General features: G+C 40.3%; 2 protein-coding genes across 3 annotated transcripts; both read right to left on the reverse strand.

Annotated features, from left to right (window-relative positions):
• Positions 1 to 142: 142 nt before the first annotated feature.
• On the reverse strand, positions 143 to 9,139 carry ubtf (upstream binding transcription factor). The gene is made up of 21 exons (XM_085404565.1): positions 8,989 to 9,139; positions 7,176 to 7,234; positions 6,650 to 6,822; positions 6,472 to 6,555; positions 6,214 to 6,369; positions 6,048 to 6,112; positions 5,822 to 5,948; positions 5,632 to 5,742; positions 5,407 to 5,540; positions 5,164 to 5,305; positions 5,024 to 5,065; positions 4,832 to 4,942; positions 4,302 to 4,457; positions 4,035 to 4,181; positions 3,710 to 3,820; positions 3,537 to 3,625; positions 3,253 to 3,442; positions 3,122 to 3,169; positions 2,962 to 3,015; positions 2,730 to 2,846; positions 143 to 2,633 (listed from the first exon to the last, which is right to left on the reverse strand). Exons 2-21 carry the CDS (start codon positions 7,210 to 7,212, stop codon positions 2,511 to 2,513), a joined length of 2,217 nt encoding a protein of 738 aa, XP_085260691.1. The 5' UTR covers positions 7,213 to 7,234; positions 8,989 to 9,139; the 3' UTR covers positions 143 to 2,510.
• A 3,911-nt stretch (positions 9,140 to 13,050) lies between these two features.
• slc4a1a (solute carrier family 4 member 1a (Diego blood group)) lies at positions 13,051 to 21,562 on the reverse strand. Of its 2 annotated transcripts, none has more exons than XM_085404563.1 (21): positions 21,398 to 21,562; positions 20,283 to 20,359; positions 20,107 to 20,162; positions 19,019 to 19,125; positions 18,881 to 18,927; positions 18,634 to 18,799; positions 18,413 to 18,548; positions 18,267 to 18,336; positions 18,116 to 18,158; positions 17,836 to 18,020; positions 17,513 to 17,720; positions 17,064 to 17,267; positions 16,811 to 16,959; positions 16,523 to 16,717; positions 16,157 to 16,402; positions 15,968 to 16,057; positions 15,360 to 15,526; positions 15,012 to 15,253; positions 14,759 to 14,928; positions 14,152 to 14,325; positions 13,051 to 14,060 (listed from the first exon to the last, which is right to left on the reverse strand). In XM_085404563.1, exons 2-21 carry the CDS (start codon positions 20,307 to 20,309, stop codon positions 14,016 to 14,018), a joined length of 2,727 nt encoding a protein of 908 aa, XP_085260689.1. In that variant the 5' UTR covers positions 20,310 to 20,359; positions 21,398 to 21,562; the 3' UTR covers positions 13,051 to 14,015. The 2 variants fall into 2 exon arrangements, with proteins under 2 accessions (XP_085260689.1, XP_085260690.1); XM_085404564.1 differs by having other exon boundaries at positions 21,418 to 21,559.
• Between the last annotated feature and the right edge of the window lie 414 nt (positions 21,563 to 21,976).

Consider the following 21,976-nt stretch of genomic DNA (forward strand, 5'->3'; position numbering starts at 1 on the left):
GTCAACATATTAAATAAATCCACACTTTTAACTGTTAAAGGTCATTTATTTGCCCAAATACTTGAACTACAAGGACATAAGAACACCCTCAGCTATATAAAACATCAAATTCTGTCAATTTGTCAGCAGTACAAACTTGTAAAGCTTTGCTGTTTTAGATATCTCTATAAACCAACATAAGGGAGAGAAGAAACAACTAAAACAGGCGAATTTAACCAAAAATTCTCCCCCGTGAGTGAAAGACTCACTGGCCTTTGAAACCACAGATGAGGGCTTGCCAAAATAAAAGTACTAACAAAACAATAAGCACTCGATACAAAAACAGTATTTACAGAAAATTACAGTTGCTTTTTTTTTTTTTGTCTTTTTTAACCCCAAGTCCACTGGCAACTCAGTTTCCTAATTCCCTTTTACAAACTTTCATCATTCAAAAAGGAAATGCTTTGCTTTTCCCTCCCCCAGTTATTTAAATAGTCCACGCTGGTTTTATTTCAGTCTGTGATGAGATTCAAAATGGTCAAAATAAACCCATTATTAACAGATTATTAATAGTTGCCATGTACTTAATCTGTCTGGAGACCCAAAAACACAGTCACATAAGCCCATTTTTAGGTTTTCAATGACATGACCGCAAAGACCTTTGGAGAAAAAAAATAAAATAAAAGATTTAACAATATCTACATTCATGGTGTTGGTATGATGTCCCCGCACAGGCACATACATGCACACTGCTGTCACGTCATGGTATGCAACTAAACGGCAAAAACAACACACATTAAAGCAAAGAAACACGCAAACGCCCTCATATATACAAAGTTCTGTGCATGCATGCACACAAACTCACACAGAGGGACAGATTTACAATAAGTGCACGCTTTTTTTGGGATAAGCATCAGAACAGAACCCATGTGGATTACAGTCAATACTATTAAAACTCGGAAATAAAAATGGACGAGTCCATTCAGCTCAACACCCACGACGAGTCCAGATAGATCAAAACACAACTGCTCACAATTAAAAACAAACCTGGTAGCAAATCGCAATTGAACTGTAAATGAAATGGAAAGCAACAGTTCTGAAGAAAAAGAAAAGCATATTTAACGTTGCTTTTAAAAACAGAGTCAGACTGAGCTTTAAATATGGACAAGTGTTGCAATTAATAATTACAACCTGCTCAATGAACTGAGTAAGAACTGTTAAGACTGATCGACAACAACACGTCAGTTTGGATAAATGAGATTTTTCAGTGACAGACACATGGCAATGTGCAATGTCCTGAAAAGTATTCAAGCCCCATTGGACCTTTATGTTTTATACTGGAACCATAATGGCTAATCCGGCTTTATAACTCTTTTACGGCCAAGTTAAAACAATCCCTGTAAACCAACCTAAATTAAGTCCCAATATAAAACTAAACTGTTTACACAGTTTGACACTACGTTCTAAATCTGGAAGCCCAAACAGCTAGGTAGACATGAAAAGCACCAGCATGCAATCGCAGTCTTGTGTTTTAGATTCGTGTTTAATCTAGACAGAATCTAGCTGAGGGAATATTCCATCACGCCAAGGCTTAGATGAAGTCGATGTCAGTTCTGTGTTGAAAAGCTTTACAACACACCCCAAAAGATGCAGTCTGTTAACTTCCAATAAATGTTGCTATGCCTCCTTACATCCCGATGTGTGTGAAAAGGTCCAATTGAATCTTTGTTGAAAAGCAATAAAACATGAAAAATCCAAGGATTGAATACTTTATAGGCAGTGTAAATTTCAAATGAAAAAACATGGGTATGTAACAAACTCTCAAATTTTCCAGCGACAAAAAAAAAAAAGACATTCATAATGGCTTGATTTTTTTTTTGTTTTTCCTGAAAAAAATACCACCTCTTTAAGAACCAAATCATAAAATCTACATCGTAAGTCGAGGACAACACAACAATGTTGTGAAAAAAAAAAAGAAAAAAAAAGATTAAATGAAAATCTTTTGTAGAGTGCAATTTTCCAGTACCCCGCATACCCTCCCCCCTGCCCACCTTCAGGTGATCCACCGTACTGTGTTCTTTGGCTCAGCCTGTTCACAACTCAAGCCACCTGTCCTTAACTAATCATCGGAATAACAAAAATAAAAGACTGAACGGGTAATCAATTACCCAACACATTAAAACTCTAACCTTAAACCACTGAAGCTGCAAGTCAAGATTGAAACCAGTGCAGAAATGTTCATGACATCACCAAACCAGTGGGATGCTGTTTTTGGCATACTGTCAGTGGCCCGTGCTGTGAGATGACTACTAGGCTGGGGATGGAATTGAACTGATTTCCAGATAGGGGCAGGGTCTCTCCTTCTGTACAGATCGCCAGTACAGCAACATAAAGTGGGTGAGTGTGAAATGGATGAGGCAATGCAGAGGCTCCCTCTGGTGGTGGGAGGAGAGCAGGGTTGGCACAGTGGCAGAGCTCCCTGGACTCTTGGCTCAGCTCAGCGCTGCTCAGTTTGTCAGTGATGGCGCGTTTCAGTCTGAATCAGAGTCTGACGACCCCTGTGAGTTCGACTCACTGCTGCTGTCCTCCGACTTGTTCTCCTTGTCGTCTGCTTCGTCGTCCTCTTCGTCGTCTTCATCGTCGTCGTCGTCCTTCTTTAAACAAAAAGAAATATATACACGCATTTTCAGCAAAAACTCAAAACCACTGGTTGCAACTATCTCATGTATCTGAGCAGAGAAAACACTCACGTCATCATCATCCTCATCGTCCTCACTGGAAGAGTCGCCTTCACTGGAAGCTTTCTCCTGCTCATCGTCGTCGTCATCCTCCTCATCGTCGTCATCATCCTCGTCCTCCTCCGTATCCTGCAACAAGTGATCCCCCCCTTTCAGATAATGCTAATAACATGACTATAAAAAATTTAAGTTTCTGCTCAACTCAGCTCCAAGACAGTAAACAAAGAAATAAGTCTGTACTCACAGATTTCTTGGCCTTTGCCTTGGGGCCTCCTGGTTTTGCTGTAGTTCTTCTTTTCTGAATGATTTGCGAAATAATAGATCATTAAAATATATCAAAAACAGATATTGCAATTTCAGCTGTTTGTAAATGCTAGCTGTTACAAATCAAAAACATTCCTCACTTGTGAATTATATTCTTTGTAAGTGTTTCTCTCTTGCGAAGACAAACTCTGTGGAAAGACGGAAATAGATTTTTCCAAATGTCTCAAAAACACCTTGCCTCCCCCCCCCCCATCCATTAAATTCTTCTTACAGCGAGCCACTGTTCCAGTTGGACTTTGTACTGCCTTTGCTTCTCCTCAGCAATCTTCTTGTAGCGGTCCTTGTCCTTCAGTGGTAACCTCTGCCAGCGGCTGCCAATCTCAGCCATCCGCTCTTTCATTGGGAGATGATTCAGCTCTCCATTGGACAGCATCTCCTGAGAGAACTTCTGATATCCATTTCTAGAGTCAAAGTAAAAGGAGAAAAAAAAAAAAAGTCAGGCCTTCGAATCGGCTAAATCAGGCAGCACAGATGAGCTGAATGTCGCAAACTTACGATGGCGGTTTCTTGGGTTCACCCTCAAATTTCATCTTCTTCCCTGAGGCAATGGCAGCAGCAGGCGAGCGCATCTCACTTACTTCTCTCTGTTGAGGACAGGTAAATCAACATTTAGCTCTCACTGGTTTCATATAGAGAAACAGGAGATTTTATTGAGACTGTGTCCTAACCTCATATCTTTTCTGGTCTTCTGCTGCCTTTTTGATCCACATAATCTTCTCTTTTTTCTCCATGGTGCTCCAGGTTCCTTCCATTGCTTTCTGTGCCTTTGGCCGGTCGTTCTGCAAACCACATACAGGCATTAAATCCATTCCCGGGTATGTTATCTGTGTTTCCAGCACTCTGTCATCAACAGCATTACACATCTGTAGCTCATTGTTAACATCAGCATGATTATTAAGTAAATTTCTATTCACAAAAACATCCAAATATTTTAACGATTTGCTATTATACTGAATAATGTGGGCTAAAATACAACAGCTAGTTTGTGGATACCTTAAATCTGGCCAGGTAGTCGCCTATAACACTCTGCTGCCAGATGTCTTGTGCATTTTTGGGCGGATCTGGGAGTCGACTGCGGTCCTCTTTTTCCTTCTTCTCCGATTCTGCCTTCAACACCGATTCTAAGCGCTTAAACTTCTCCTAAATCATTAGAGAAATCCAGCACATCACAAAATAATTGAAAAATCCCACTTTCAGAATAACCTTTGAACTTGAAAGCCTACCGATGCGGCATTTCTGTTCCATAAACTAACACGTTACCTTCTTCTTATCTGGCAGCTCGTTCCACATGCGAGCAAGAAGTCTTGTGATCTCACTGTCAGCGAGGTCTGGCCGCTCCTGCTGCAGTTTGGGACGTTTCTCCTCAGCAAATATGAACATGGCTGAAATGGGTCTTTTGGGTTTTTCTGGATTTGCCTGCAAGTTCCACGTGAGAATATCAGAATAATACATGAAAGCATCTATGTAAATACAAATCTAACTGTAAAGCACACCTGAATTTAAAATTCTTATTAAAATGTTATTGCATTATGCTGCAGTTTTCTCTTTCTGTACCTCTGAAAAACAGACCGATTGGCTCTCTGAACAGTTTCGCACAAATATATTTTCCTTGGCTTCATACCTTTCCGTGTTAGGTGAACATGTAAACAGCTACACTATATATCAGGAAATAACACGGAACAAAATCTGACTCGAGGACATATTGCATTGCTACACTGACAAGTTGTGTTTTTCTTAAATGACTGCATCATTATCAAAAACATAAAAAGTTGCTGTATTCTGGGACATACGTTTGCTTTAGAGTTTTTCTTTTTAGATGCGGGACTATTGGCTCCAGTGCTTTTCTTAAAACCAGTCTTCGCCTCACCCAAGACCCGCTGCTGCTCCTCCTCTGATATACTCTACAGATGCACAGCAAATAAACCACACATAAGAAACACTTCCAGTAAAAACAAAACATGTAAACAATGTTTGAGACTTACACTGAGAAATCTGTTCATCTCAATTTCATACTCTTTTTTCCTCTGAAAGAAAAAAAAAGACAAAAAAAAAGTGACAATTTAGATAAACTTGCTTTATTTATTGACTTTTTCCTCTCGGTTATTCGTGATTCTCAAGTCACCTGTTCGCAGCGTTTTTGGTAGGCGTCCTTTTCACCCTGCTTTAGCAGCTTCCACCGCTGACTACACATCACCATACGCTCTGTGCTGGGAACGTCCTTCATGCTCGACATTAGCTCCGCACAGAACATCGAGTAACCGTTTCTGAAAGCATTCAAACACCACATGTTAAAACCAAATATCTCGCAAGGGCAGTGACTCCCTCCCTCAGATGTGTCAGGAGAGTATTTGTAGCCGTGACTCACGGAGGTGGTTTGTCAGGACGTCCGTCAGATTTGTCCTTCAGGTGCCTCTCTGCCTTGGTCAGGGTGGACTTTACGATGTCTTCCTGAGTCATATTTAACTCCGGATGCTGTTGGATGTATTCACGCATCGTCTCCTGGAAGATCGCAAAAAATCCTCAGTTAAAAATTATTTTCTTTTGTCATCTTTTGTCATCTAAGGCAACCACACACTGATTCTTGTCTCACCTCATACTGCTTCTGCTGTTCCAGCGACTTGGTGATCCATTTGAGCCTCTTTTTGTCAGAAAGCTGCGTCCACTGTTTGCCAAGACTATCTTTAATGTCTTTGGTGGTCGCCTGGGTGAGACACAGAAAAAGTTAAAATCTCTGAAAGCGGCTAAAAGTTGCATTCTGTTTGTTGCGCAGCTAAACTCACATCAGGGTGCAGCTTGAGGAAGGCCTTCTTTTCGTGGTTGTACCACAACTGTTGGGGCGTCTTGGGCTTTTCTGGTACATTTGAGCCTTTTTTGGCCATGCTCTCCACCAGGTCTGGATGCTCTTCCCTGTTTAGGCATCATAAAAAACGTATTAAACAGGTATTATGCATTTTAGGCTTATGTGTTATGACTAGTTTAAAAAAATAAAGTAGTAAATCATCTCACCTGAACTTCATCATACTTTGAACAAATGTTTCCTTATCTCGTAAGAAGTCGTCAACATATTTTTTCTGTAGTTATGAAAAGAAACGTTATTTTTCCAAGGATATTTTTTTAGGAAAAAAAACAAAAAACATGATGGTCAAAACAGTGGTGTTCGTCTTTGACTGACCTTCTTTTTATCAGGCAGCTCCCGATACTTCTTAGATAGGATTTTAGTGAGGTCCAGGTTGCTCATCTCAGGGTGCAGCTTTGCATACTTGGCCCTCTTCTCCATAAAGAAACGGAAGTATGGAGTCAAAGGCTTCTTGGGGAAATCTGGGTGTTTCTGCATTTGTGGGAGGGAAAGGGGACGGAATTACTTAAGCCTTGAACTCCACTAACACAACTGGCAGGCCATAAAATCATGTGAATGTTGACTTGAATTCACCTTTATTTTCTTGCCCTTGTATGGGTTCTTTATGTAGTCTTGAGCATCAACTATCAATTCTGTCAGGGTCCTGAATTTACGAATCTGTGTTTGGCAGGAAAACAAAACGGAGAAACTCAGAAGACTTGACTTAACAGAACAATCTGACTTGGAGAAAAATCGATACAAATCAACTCACCTCTTTCGACACCACCTGCCATTTCTGCTTGCACATCTCAGCTGTGTAGGAATTGAAAGCAACTTTCTGCCAGTCCAGGTGGGACTCTGATGTTTTGTATTTAGTCAGGTCTTTCTGTGGAAGAGCCACTTTCATGGCCTCCAGCAGTCTTAAAAGGTCATCCTGCGCCCATACTGTGAAAATGTTAAAAGAGAGAGAGAGAAGAAAGACATAAAAATCACAAAGGAAAAAAACAGATCTGCCCAAAATGTCTTTCAAATTATACATCCTTTTGTGTATTCTGACAAGAAAATTTTTTAATTACTATTCTATTCTTACTATTGGCTTACTATTGGTAAACCATATATTCTAATCTAATCGGAATCAAACATTCAGTTTTAATTGCTGTAATTCTTAGAAGAACTAGTACATTAATCAAGTTTAATACTAAGGTCTTAATATACAAGGTTATGTAAAGTGCTGCCTTGCCATGATTAATCTACATATCAACTCTGTTCAGAAAAACTTGATTTAGCAAAAAACCCACCTTGGTCTTGTGTCGTTGCCTCCATTTCTCCATTCATTTGCGGATATTCTGTCTTGGATCTGCGAAAAAAAAAAAATCCCATAAGATTATTTAAAAGCATATCTTTTATATATCGACTTCAATCAAGAACCAATCAGCAGTTTATAATATACATATTCGTGTATATTACCTTTAACCAGTTCGTGATCTTTAAAAATAGTAATTAATGTTATTTTGTTTTATTTGTATAAATGGGCTTAATTACCAATTAATGTGGCTAATTCTTCATATAAAAGTAATAATGACGAGTCAAAGTCGTTAAATTTAAATTTGGCTCGACATAATGGTTTATGTTCATTACACCGCCCCTTAAACGTTTACGCTACATGGTGAGACATAGGCTATTGCTTGTGACGGCTTCAAATCTCAAATAACACTGCGGAGGGCTTCAACTAGCACATCTAGCTACGACAACAGGAGTCTCCGTCGAGCAAATTTTGCCAACCGGAATTTGGCGTATTAGTACTGTCCTTATTCCACAACAAAAGTATCGTGGACACACAGGAGCGACCATTTTCTCGCCTGGTCCGCTCAGTAATGGAGGATTTTCTGTCGGAGCTGAGGTTGGGGAGGATCCACGGAAGGAGGAAGCGAATGGACGTGGACGGACGGGCAGCTGTAGGCGACCAGCTGACCACGGACGAGGGATCTGCTTTCGGTCTCCGAGAAAGGGGAATGGTAGCTTGGAAGCACTGCAGCCAAATGCGCCACTCGACAGAGGCGCCTCATCACCGTTGGGCGCTGATCTAGCTCCGCCACGCAAAACCTATAATCTTCTCCTCGTAGTGTTAACTGAGACCGGAGCGATGAAATCGAAAATAACATTCGTTTACAGTAAAGAAATGTGTTTTAAGGCTATCTGCAGGCCGTTTTTATTCAAGTTATAGGCGTTTCAGAGTGGGATTTGCTAGCAAAATCCAGAGCATTCTTCAGCGAGGCGTAACCGAGCTGTGTTCCAATGATGGCGGCTGCTCGTTGTTCATCTTGTCCTTGATGGCCCCAGCTCAATGTGGTGTCAACCGTGTGACCTAGCTACTTTTAAACGATCGATTTCACCATTTATGTAACTAAATAACCTCCACGTTGTATATAAGAAACTCTTGAAACATAAAATCTACCTTAAATTTAATTATTATGACAATATGCGTGATATAAATTTGAGTGTTGAGGCATTACACGAGCAAGGACGATTTGACACACCGAATGCGGCTAAAATTGGGACATTTTCTTTTAAATATTATTAGCTATGCCTTTTTAAAGGTTATTTAATACAAGGCTTTAGGCTTTTTGGCATCTAAGAACAATTTCGTGTCCTGCAGAGTAGACCTGGACCACATTGACATTAGCTGCTGTTTACAACCAATCATCTAAATCACGTAACGGTTTTTATTTAGCTGCCTTTAATAAAAAGCAACTAATTTAAATGGTGGACAGCGTAGATGGATTAGTAACAAATTGTAGAAATGCCCGTAAATATCGTGGTGGCTGGAAAGTCTTGCGGAGGCGCAGGAAGAAAGAAGAAAACGGAAAATGTTTTTAACAGGCAAATGTTATCGCGTCAAACTGATTTCATTTTTTTTTTTAAACCACGATTCAGTTTTAACCGTAGCTGCTTACAGTTCCGGTTGCAGTATTGTAGCATTAAACGGCATCTAAAATGGTTAGCTAAAGCTCCGAGGAAACATGTTAACAAACCGCGGCTGAGTAGCTTCTCTGGCGCGACAAACAGCTCCAGGTCCGCCATGCTTCAGCTCTGCTCTACAAGGAAACCTACCGTGACAAGGTCCAATGGCGCACTGCAAACACAGAGAAACGGAGCTTAAAACTAAAGCCAGGGCGTCGCAGACTCCCTTCCCTCGATCCAAAAGCGTTTAAGCGAGGGCAAGAAGGCGGGTTCTCCGAGCTCGGTCGTCGGAGGTTCTGGGCTAGCCAGTGAGAGAGAGGGGGAGAGAGAGGGCGAGTCTCTGCACGGTGAGATATTAAACTGAGATCCCTGATGGCTAACCGAGAGAGGCGGCTGGCTGTTCCGCCAACAGCCGCATGGAGGTCTCGGCGCGGAAACCACCGTTTATTCTCCTACGCAAATACTCCCTGTATAGCAGGAGCAGGCGAGTTTCGATGAAGGGGTTAGCTCAAAATAGTCCTTTTTCGTGTTATTTTGAAAAGAAATTTATCACGTTTACCCCGGGGTCTTACGTCCAGTTCCTTCCCCGCTGTTTGGGACAAGAAATTCGGGTATGGCCGCCGTCGTCTGTACCCTACCACCGTCGGTTTATTTCGCTACTACAAAGAAGCTGCCGACCGAGGCGCTTTACGAGAAAACAAAAACATGCATTAAATGTATATTTATCGCGTATATATATATTTGGTGGCTTTTTCGCGGTTTGTTTATCACGTACGCGCATTGTATATTGAAACCGATCGGCTGTTGTGTTGGCTTACCTGTCTCTCAGCGTGAGTCTCGGTGTCGCTGTGGAGGAAGAAGGGGAGGGTTGAACGATAGCCAGCACTGCGCCGTCGGTCCTGGGCTCCAGTCCCCGCAGAGATGGTCCTTCCCCCCCGCCTCCATCTCACTCGCCGTCTCCCTCCACTCAGCGCGCAGCAGCTCTTCTCTCTCCATCCAACCATTTCGCTACGCCGAGACCTCCACATTTTTTCCGATCTCTCAGTTTGAATACAACCGAGGGCGATTATTTTTACTCCCGCAGGCCGACCCCGTCACATCTGCAGCGAAGTTTGAACCCACCGAATACTTTATCGGGTCACCGAGAGTGCAATGAAAGCCAACGTTTTACAGGTGATTGTAAAATTCATGCAACTCAATCAACTCACGTTTTTCCCTCAGATTTTTTTATATCAACTTAAAACCGAAACTTCACAAATTTTACTTAGAAACGCCAGATTTCCACTTAAAATATAAATATTAAAGTGGTCTATAAAGCAGAAACCGCGCTGTTTCTCGCTGCTCCTAACCTCTTTTTTGTATATTGTAAGCGGCTGTTTGACAGCTTCATTTTGGTACAGCATGTTTTGCTTTTCAACTCCACCTTGTGTGTTTGTGGGCGGAACCCCCGGCCATCCAATCCAGGCAGTCCGATTCAGGGAAAACAAATGACTTTCAGGCCCTCGGCCTTGTTAAGCCGTGTTGCGTTCCCATGGTGTAGGAAAAACGGGTATCTTTGCATGTTCAGACAAATGAAGACATGCTTGAATGAATAATTCACATAGAGCTGATCTTAACTTTACGAAATGTCACATTTACCTATAGAAAACAAACAAAACTCATTGTAAAGAGGCAGGGGACTTAGCAGTGTGTAATGAATGTTTTTAAAATGTAAGACTCAGAACCAAGGGCGTAGATTTGGTTTTGGCATTGGTGGGGACGGATGATTCAACCACTGAACCCTGCCCTGTTTCTTTTTTTCCTTTTTGTCTTTGCTTCTTGATTTAAAAAAAAGGAGAAATATACTTGCCTACATATGCTATTCTGCATGCTTTTAAACCATTTAAAATGACAGTTCATAGTTTTATATGTGAATTATATAATGTTAAATTACTATTAAACAAATGACTAAGTATTTTAGGCTTTAGTTTACTTCAGCCATATTCCATATAAATCAGGTATCATACAAACATAAAAATAGCTTCAAATACAGTCATGACAATAAAAGAATATGACTTTAAGAACTTAACAACATTAGTTCAGTTGTAGTACACCAACATCTCTAACACATTAGCACTAAGGGAACACTGAATGACCTGGTGGTTTTTGTCCATAAAACTACTCATCTAAGATTACCACAAAAGATCTCTCAGCAAAATTATGCAACATTTTAGGCACAATATTGCCCCTATCAAATCAGTGAGCTGGGATTTTTTTTTTATTCTAAACATGAACTACTGTTACAGCAACAGACATGGACTACTGGTGCCCCACACAACAACTCAATGTGGACTACGTGAAGGAGCCAAACACATGCCTTCTCCTCTCGTTAACTGAGATAAACTGCTGGCATATTTGTTTTACATCTATACTGTCCAGTCTCTCCTGGTGGACCTTAGCCATCTTTTTAGTCTTCTGAGAGCACTGAAGCTTCTTTCAGCCTCAGTACATGTGTTTTATCCTCAGATTAAAATTATTATTGTGTGCTTGATGTGCCTCACCTTTGGCCCTGGCTCTTCCCCTCTGACTGCACTAGGACATATTGCTACCTGATAAAATAACACATGGATTCGTGCCATATAAAAAGTGAGACATGTCAATTCAGATTCTTTGTCAAATATACACTAATGAATCAATTTACATCAGCAGCCTAACAACTATCATGATAATAAATACTAGTTAATCTATAGCACCAAATCATCAGTCAGTCACCTGTGACCTCGCCTCTTCACCTCTGTCCGAGCTACAACATGGCAGAGCTGCCTCTGTCACCTGATGAATAACAGTGAGACATTCCAAATACATGCAGTCACACGTGCTTCAAATACAGTAATGAACCACCAAGTCATCATCCAATTTCACCTGTGATTCTTGTATCACCATTACTCTATCACCTGACAAATAGGACATACATGACAATAAGAATAAAATGGGGAGCTGCTTCAGTGTTTCTGTCAATTTGTGCAGATCTTGACTCATCAGTAATGTTTGTAGGGTGAGTGCATTTTTAAAACACTTTGTGCAAACTGCACTCCAAGGTGGAATATTTGCAAAATCACGACTACCTCATGATATTTTGTCTCAAAAATTAACCCTATGAATATGTCAGTGCCATTAGGAAGAAATTATTGTGTCACCAACATTTTAATGTTACACATAAAATTTTTACAGCCTCTGTAAACTAGTATCCTGGCTTGCTCGAGGCTGCCGTTTTCTCTGACAGTTTCAATCAAAATTAGAAATGCTACTCTGGGAGACTGAGATAACTAATAGTGCTGCCTGTTGTGCAGTTAGTTTCCGAAATACTTTTTTATATCCAGGTTCTTCCTTTTTGCTGCCATCCTCCTCGCCTCCTTGCAGGTCCTCGCAGCGCAGGCTTGCAGCTGCTAAAACTAAACAGAGCTCCCTGAAAGGCACAGCCAATCACATTGGCCATATTTGTCACATGAGGCAGGACTCCAGTAGAGAACGTAATTTAACTCTTTCTGCACCGCTGGCTGAATGAGACGTTGACGGATCGTTTTTTTTTTTAATCGAGTTTGTTTTTCTTTACTCGAAGAGATCAAATTATTGGTGGGGACAATTGAATAATCGCTGGATATTGGTGGGGACATGTCCCTTCCGTCCATGCCAAATCTACGCCCTTGCTCAGAACAAGAAATTTACCCCTTTCCTGCCGTGATCATTTTCCCCAAAGGATTTTAACTATTTGTGTCGCAGTTCAGTTTGCCTCAAAGCAGTTGCACTATTTAAGGAATAGGAAAATCCAACTATGTTTGTCTTGACTGAATATTAGTAACATTATTAAAAAGTGACATCATGACATAAAAAATACATAACAAAGGGCATATTTTACAACTTCACGGTTTTGTATGTTGTGTATCTATATATTATGTGACATGTCATTCAGCTAAACATGTTTTACTAGTCTGAGAAAGAAAACAGTATTCCGTTTAATGATCCCCTCTGTGTTATTATCATAGTTCAGGCTAATAATAAGTAAGAATAGGCCCCTTGTCTTCCAGAGCAGCAGGACTTTGAAGTTTCCTGATATCATTGAAGGCAGCATGAAGCTGAGTGGCAGACATGCTCCTCACGCCCTCTCCTCTTTCTTGCAGGGTAAAAATAATGACAAACTGTTGACATGTGATGTGACATATTGTGTTACTTAATGCGTTAATGAAAACATGCGTTTTAAGGTTGTCTTTATTTTTTAATAAAATTAAATCCAAAGCATGTACAGTGTTTTGCACACAAATGTGATGGGCAACATAAAATGCACGACAAGGAAAATGTATACAGAGTTTTACCTGATTATGTCATCAGTATAACAATCAATACAAACAATAAGATCTCAGCTTCAACTATCTACCTGCACTGCACATCTCATTTAAAATCACAAAGCATTTAAACACTTACACACAAGCAGTGCATTTATATTCTATATAGGCCAACTGAACAAAAAAAGTCTAAACTGTTGCATAAAGAATACACAAAGTAAATGGGAAAACTTCAGAAACAACTTCACACTTTTCTGAATAATCTGATACACTATGGACAAAAGGCACATTATAGTCTCACAAAATTAATTATTTTGTGCTCATCTGAAGAGCTGACATCAGCTTTCCTTAGCTTAAAGTAAGGTGAAATTACATTATTATAACATAGGCAGAACTACAATTTAACTGCATTGTTGTAATATTAAAGCCATGCTGTAATTGAGCACTAAAAGAAAATAACACTATTATATATAAATGGATCTATCTAACATCTCAGGGGAAAATATCTCTTATTTTCAAAATTCATTCATTCATTTTTCCCTGAGAGAAAATGCCACTCTGTATCTAAGTACATAAACAGCCACTTATACCTTAAAAAACATTTTTGAAATCCTAAAACCTCAAAATATTAATTAGTAATACCTGATAGGTCTCGATGATGAAATTGAATACATTTTGGTTGTCTGTTATGGTTGCAAACACAAATTTAGATGCAGAAGTCATATATTAATAAATGTCAGGTAATGCCCTTTAAAGACAAACAATAATGGAACAGTTTGAATCTGCAAAGAAGTGGCATCACTAAATAAAATGTGACTATGAACGGTATGGTGATGTTTGTGGCAGTATGGATCCATCCTACTCATCCTCCTCAAATGTCACTTTGGCGTCATCAGCGTCCAGCTGCAACACATGCAGATCAGGTTACGACAAAGAAATGTACATATGAAATGACACGAAGAGCTACATCTGAAAAATATAGATAAGCACTTACACATTTCATTTCCATGGCAGAGAAGAGCCTGCCAGTCATGAGCATGCGCAGAGGAACGGTAAGAATGAGAACAAAAGGCAGAGCCAGAGAGAAGCTGCTCATCTTCACCGCCCAAAGTACACCCAGGCACACGAGCTGGATCAGAGTGAACAGATGCATTCGCATGGTACTCACCTGTACAAATGACAAAAATAAGAGTGAGAAATGCACTAATTGACAAGCTATTTGGTAATTATTACACCATTAGACTTGGATATATAAGAAAAAGCAGGATGGGATACATAATCTAATGCAAGGAGCTGTGAACCATTGGCTGTTTTTGAAAGTACCGTTAACAGGTCTGGGAAAGTGAGTAAAAATGAAAGCAAGGTAAAAAATGATCACAAAGATATACAACAAAAGACACAAATGTGAGGCACAAAGCTACAAAGACATGCAAAAAATAGCAAATAGATTAAAAATTGTAAACAATACTAAATACTTTTTGTGCTCTGAGGAAAACTGTCTAACACAGTGAGTTAGCTTCAAAACATGAAGGTGTACAGCATGCAAATTTTTATGATTAGCTGATTAGTGTAAAATAAACTGTATTGTGCTGAATAGATACCCTGGTGGCATAGGCATCAGGGGGATGGTATTTCTTGGGAGTAATGAGCAGAAGGATCCTGTCCCACATCTGGATTCCATTTAGAGAAGTGATACCCATATAGAGGAAGATGCCAAACAAGGCTGTCATTGGAATCATCTTCAGAATAGGCTCCATGTAAATAGAAACTCCTGAAAATTGGCATGAGAGGTAAAATGGTTATTTACTCTGACTCTGAAGTGCCTGCATCATTGCTGTAGATGGCAGCACCTACCAATCATGATGGCCACAATCATGCCGCTGACCCTCTGCTCAATCACTTTCTCTATCTCTGGTTTGGGGCCCTTAGACATGACAGTGAGAGCATTGGCGTGGGTGACAGATCGCACAGTGGCAGCACTCAGCCAAGGGACTCCAAAGATAGATGCGATTCCTCCCATGGTGACCAGGATGAGAAGGTCCCAGTGGAAACCCGACCCTTTTATCATTTTCCTTTCCGCTTTGCTCACAATCAGCCTGGGATTCCCAGAGAACATTGAAAACAGAGATTTCTTAAATATTTTCTTTTTAAGTAGTTGAAATCACAAAAACTAATACTGTATTCGTTTAAAGTGTCACTCACGTAGTAATTTGGGACTCAAGGAAGATGAGGATGAAGACAAGCACTGCAGGTATACAGCTGGCACCTATCATCCAGCCGGGGAAAGGCTTCTTTTCTCCCATGGGATTGATAAACCATCCCCTCACCGTGGGGTTAGTCACTTCAATACCTTTTGGCACAACCAGTTTCTATGAGAAGACAGAGTGATGATGCTAATTAGAAAGACAGTTAAAGGTAGATTCTTTGGACTTCCATCATACATTTTGAGAACTGTTTGGATTCATAAAATTCATGCTAATGGGACAGACGTGGAGGGGGCAAGTTATCTTGCTTTCTCTCTAAGGGTTAGTTTAAAAAAGATAAGTTTAAGAATGCTAAACATGTGACATTAGAAAGGGTTTTGATTTGTCTTTGAATGTAGACACAGCTCTAACTGATCTCAAGAAAGGCACATTTCCATCTAATTTAGGGAATGTTTAAAAGCTCTGCACCTGATCACCATATAGGTGTAACTGGGTTAGAAACACTGAGCGTGTCAGATATGTATTTGGCTTGTGATTATTTGCACACAAAGACATGGATACTTTTTAAATAAATATTTTTTATATGCTCATTTCCACAACACTCACCTGAGTGTAAGCATCTTCAATGCTGATATCTACTGCAATCATGAAGAAAATAGCAATGGGGACTCCGAAATCTCCAATCAAACGACGAAGCTAGTAAGAAAGAGAGCAAAGGACACAAAAAGGTCAGATTCTCAGCATCTAAATAAAGTGTTGAGTTGGAAAACTTCTCCGTTCAAGACTTGATCTTACCCAGCCAGGAAGGAAATGGCCATTCTTAAATTGACGGAAGAAGTATGCAATGAAGAAGCAGCCAAACATCAGGCACATAGAGAGCAGGGCAGTGTTGGGGTATGCCCTTTCAATTTCAACATTCTTAACTGTTACATTTCCATCTGGATGAATCTCAACACGCTCCGTCATGACTGGGTGGAAAGGATTGTCCAGTGTATCATTCAGATATTCATAGTTCAGGATCAAAGGATGGGTTTTGAAGATCTGAAAAAGAGAAGGAATAGAATAGAATAGACCTTTGTAGTCATTGTACATGTACAACGAAATTATGAGAAAGTACAAGAAGATAAAGCAAATAAGACAGTTAGAGAAATCAAATTAAACCTTGAAGAGCTTATTGAAGGTCTCGTAGATGAAGATGAGAGAGATGAGGATGGAGAAGATTTCTTGGGTGAAGCGGGAAATGTATCGGACCAGGAAACTGCCCTCCATTGCCACGATGAGAACCACGATCACTATCAGCCACATACCCACCCATATGCGGCCTACGATGTACTCAATACCCTGCATCTTGCAGAACTGTTAAAAAAGGAAAAAAGGAAAGGAAGTTTTAAAAGTAGCCTTTAAGAAACTTGAGTTTTTGAGTTCTAACATGCAACGACTTTTACATACAACGAAAAAAGCTTCCTCAAACACCAGCAATGGTCCGGAAAAGCCGATGACAAGGACTGGCTGGGCGGCAATTAAACAGAAGAAGACACCCTGGGCGGCAGTGGAGATCATAAGCTCTGACACGCCCATCATTTTTTCCGTTTTGTCAGCTGGGTGCACACAATAAGGATGAATATTAATGAAACAAAGCAAATTTCTAAAACGAGTTAAGAATGCAAAATCACACATTTCTCTCTATGTCGCTCTCTTTTACCTAGAAGCCCTCCGAAGGTGATGGCTGGAGAAAGGGCAGCGAAGTAAATAAAGATGACGGCAGCAAGAACCTGAGGGTTCACAGCATCTGTGAAGTCGCTGATGTAGTGGCGGTAACGGCGCTTGATATCCTTCACCATGCCACCAAAAGGATAGCCCGTTCGGGCCAGAGGATCCTCCTTCGGCCCCGGTGGAGGTTGCAGAGCTAGAGAAACAAACAAATCAAATACATTTTATTTACTGCCAAAATCCTTCAGTTCTTCCTTATGCACGAGATTCTTTTAGTTTTTTTGTGTCCATTTTTTCTTTTTCTGTTACTGTGTACAATAAATTTAATCTAAAGGATCTATTACTCCCCAAACCTCATTGGCTCATTTTGCTGTTGTAGGTGTTGTAGATATCTCTTTTTAAACGCCAAATAGGAGCTTCTTATTTTAGTTGTATGCTGACCTTTCACCCTTTCCCCAAAGGTAAGACGGGGGTCAGTGGAACGGAGTCTGTCACTCAAGAGTTTTTTCTGGAAGTCAATCACCGGCTCCAGCATTGCCTTATCTTGGATCTGAGTGGGTGGAATCACAATGCTGCAGTCCATGAAGTCAGCGATGGCATCTGTGATCTCTTTTGAAGTCTGAGCCAAGTGAGCTTCCAGGCAGAACACCTGACATAGAGACAGATTTAAGTTTTTATTCACCTGAAACCAAACAAATGAGGTGTCCTTTATTTTGATTAAACTGCGCAATTTCTACAGAGGCATGTTTCCTCTTCTTGCTCACCCAGTCGGCCAGCAGAGCACCCATGGCACGACCGCTTTCACTGTAGTTGATTCCACTGTGGCCGGGGCCCACCAACAGAAATATGAAGCGAACAGGGATAGAAGACTCCAGGACAGACTCCATCACTACAGAGTCACTCAGCCTGGCGAAGGCCACCGCTGGTTTCTGCAGGAAGTCCAGTTCACCTGTGAGAAACACGCACATTTTGATATATCTGTTCCAGAACTAGGTACAAAAACTGAAGATAAATGAATGGGAAATCAGGAAAAGTTAGGCATACCTGAGAGGACAATTGAAGCCTCTACATTGTCAGAGCTGTCTCTCTGCAGAGAGAACAAGTAAAGTAGTAAAACATGTAAACTCTGCTTCACTGACAATAAATAAATAAATACACATATAATAATCTGCATAACCTCCCCCCAAATTTGTACCTTTTTCGTGACAGAAAAGGTCTGCATCTGAATATCACCAAAGGGAGTGACCACAGGTCCCTCAGTTTGACTGGAAGGACAAATCAAATGAGCAGTCATGTTTAAGAATTTGGCATCTTGCAAAAGAAATATGTTGTATGGGTTACCTGCGTTTCCTCAGGAGAACTCTCATCAGGTCACTGTGATCACTGGAACGGATCACATCCTTGTTCAGCATTTCATCAACCATTTTCTCAACCACAGCAGACAGATTGCTGGCATTCATGTCAAGGATAATAGCACCTGGGGAAATGTAACACAGGTTTTAAAGTTTGATTTTATTCAGATATAAACAGTGATTTGTGTACACGTTAAGCTCCATACTCACCTGTACTCATGGCCTTGCGGACGTGGAGCAGGCTGGTAAAAGTGAGATAGGAGACATGAGAAGGACCCCATTTTCCTGTGGCCTGGTTAAAGTTTTCCTCGTAGCCCACCCAGCGGCCAGTCTCCTGCCAGATGTTTCCCTCGAGCTCATTCAGCTCCACATAGGCCTATGATAATTCAGTGTGATTAGTTCATTTCATTGGTGAATTTTAATAATGGATTTGAAACACTAAAAACTGTAAACTAACTTGGGCATCCCCTCTTGTTGTGGCATTGGTATTCAGGTTCAGAAACGCTGAAATAAAAAGACAGAGGTGTGATTTGTACGTAGGTATATAAAATCAAACCACAACACAGAGAAAACACAGACTTTAAGAAGACTTTACCCTCTGAATTGGTGGGAATGACGATGGGCTTCGGAGATGGCTCATCCTCTTCCACCTCCTCCCTCCCCCTTTCAAGGTCAAAGTCATCACTCTGACCTGGTATGGTCCTAGTGATAGCACCAAAGGAAAACACTATTTAAGATCAGGGATCATCATGAATTCTGCTCAAAAACACCTTCTGACATCACATCAAGTCTTACAGGCAAGTCGTAAAGACAAGCAAGCAGTTGATCTGTGATTAGATATAAATTAAAAAAATTACATTGCCTTATCTGTGTTTTTAGAGAGATTAACTTTGAAGTCAGTGATTGCATTTAGCAAAGTAAATATCTTTCCTTGATTAAATCAGTCAAACCACTCACACAGTTAGTCTGTCATTAGTGTCATTCTGAAAATGGCCACAAGATGGCAGGCTTGCTCAACTAATTTGTTAGCTGCTTTGTAGCGTAACGATGATTGGCTGTGTATCTCATTGCTGACCTATAAACTTAAACTACCTCTGCTACCCGGAATTCATGATAATTAAACATTTGTCAGTGTGCGAGCTTTTGTAAGAGGCATCCAGACCTCTCTTTCCTACATGACTTAAATCAAACATAATTGTAAGCTGTGGCTATTGAGAGCAGCCCAACACGCTGTTAGGCAGGCACTATAATTGTAAGCAGCTGCCCATGTATTACACCCAGAAGGTATCTCGCAATATACAAATGTCTCTTTTTGATATTTTTCTGACCATCTGATAAGCATCATTAAGTTTATGTGCTATTCTGTTGCTAAACTGCGATCAAGTAAATGTGGATGTTTTCACTTAATGCAGCTGACTACTGCTATTGCTGTATCTGAAAACCTAAACAATTAGCCAAAAGAGCCTAAAAGCCTCATAGCCTAACTTTGTGATGGAAACTTAACAGACAAAATAGTTTGATTAGAACTTAACCTAAATACAGTCATGGAGGAAGTTGTTGGGGCAAGAGTATGCTCATTCTCATTTGAGGGCAGGGAAGGACCCACTTATCTTATCAGAGACACCACAATTTCAACATAAACATGGACTGCAGTTTTGCTTAACGACGCCAGGAGGAACTCACAGCATCACTGGAGAAGGGAAGGCTGAGCCATTGTCTTCATACGACATGTCACTGCCCTAGATATGAGCAAAGTTGTAAAAGAAGTCATTGAAACAGCTGGATGAAAATGGATCAAAAAAAGTGACATAGATTTTAGATGGATGAATGGATGGATGTAAAATCACAAAACAAACAACCTCCTCAAAAGTTAAGTTGTTTTCCATGGATGTTGGCTTATCTGTCCTCCCAGTTTTCAGATACTTTCATGCATTCCCTAAGGCAGAGGATGAATGAACATATAATTAAAAACACATGGGATAACTAATAAGAAATAACAACACCTCACTATGGACTAAGTGCAAGACAGGTGTTTTATCTGTTGGGATTTCTGGCATACTTTGATTCCCTAAATGATCACAGTAAAACCTGCTTTGATCTTTTTTAGGGAGTTTCAATGAGGAATCCATCATATATCATCCTCGTTCGTCAGCAGAGTTGCAGCTGAGGGCAGATAATCAACCAGCCGTTAAGAATATGAACTACGTTACAGCTGAAAAAAAGGCCCTACAGTCTTATCTCTGGGTTACACCCTTCAACAAGACACATCTCTTATCCTCAACAGCACTACAGTAATAATTTTCAAATTTTGGACTATTTGGTATTGAACCATAAGTTATAGAAAAATATTATAAATCTAACTGAAATTTTTTTGAGTGTAGTGTATTTCAAGTTTTCAAACAAACGAACAAGTCTTGCACTTTTGGTATAAATGGCAACCGAAAATATTTGTTGTTGGACACCTAAAAGGTAGAAAAATAAAGGTTTCACATTGCAAATCTACTCTATACCAGATTCGAATAATGCTTTTGCAATTCTTGGAACAAATGACATTAGTTAGTTTAAGTCTTAAGAAGGCGTTGTCATTTGCTGATAAAGATATTTTTCCCGGCACTGAAAATATGCAGATTATTAAACATATAGTCAGAATAAGCAGTAATATATATTTTAAACAATAATAAAAATCTAAACATTTCATGCATGTTCTATCATGCATTCAAATTAACAACAAAAAGCGGAAAATAAAGCAACAAATATAAACAACAAATTTTTTCTTTAACAAGATTACCAGAAAATTACTCAAGCAAATGAATTAATTTCACTCTAAACTTCTTACAAACATGTCAGAAACATAAGAAGCTTGACTCTATGTTCCTACTGGAGTACATTCCGATATCCATCCTGTTTGACCCCTTCCCTGTGGATCATTAATGCTAAAAAGTGTGAACCCTACAACAGGAGGTAACACCCCTACCTGTACACAGGTACTCCTACCAGGTTTCCAGCACAGGAAATAGGCCGATCACAGGCCGAGCCGTTCTGTCAGCTTCAACAAGCCCGGCGACAAAATGAGCCAGAACAAGCGAAAAGACAAATACAGCAAGAAAACTAGAGTAGCGGGAACACCCATATGAAACTACGTCGACCGTAAGAGGTGCAGTACCCTCCTGGTCCTCTGGTTGGCTGTTGGGGCAACCTGGCAAGGAATGGGTGGGGGGTGATAGAGACAAACATGGCTATCAGCCTTAGACACCTTGACATAGGGATATCCCAACCCTAATTTGGACGATCCGCCCTCTCAGCATGAACCAAGTCTGGACAGGGACAGCATGAAACAGCAAGCTGTACTTCAGCTTGTCGAAGGAGCACACATGGGCCAAAGAGGGTAAAGAAGGGGGCAATGTACAGTATCAAGAGCAGAGCATCCTACTACGTCAGTTTGTTTACGTACTGGGGATTCCCTCAAATTAGGGGTTGGGTGAGTGATGTGATGGGAACACATTAAACTCAACTTTTTTTTCGGTTACAGCCTTCAAGCTCACCTGGTTTGTCC

The sequence above is a fragment of the Rhamphochromis longiceps genome, linkage group LG4 (genome assembly GCF_057381845.1).
Source record: "Rhamphochromis longiceps isolate RC_006_pf linkage group LG4, R_longiceps_female_GT1.1, whole genome shotgun sequence".
Lineage (NCBI taxonomy): Eukaryota > Metazoa > Chordata > Actinopteri > Cichliformes > Cichlidae > Rhamphochromis > Rhamphochromis longiceps.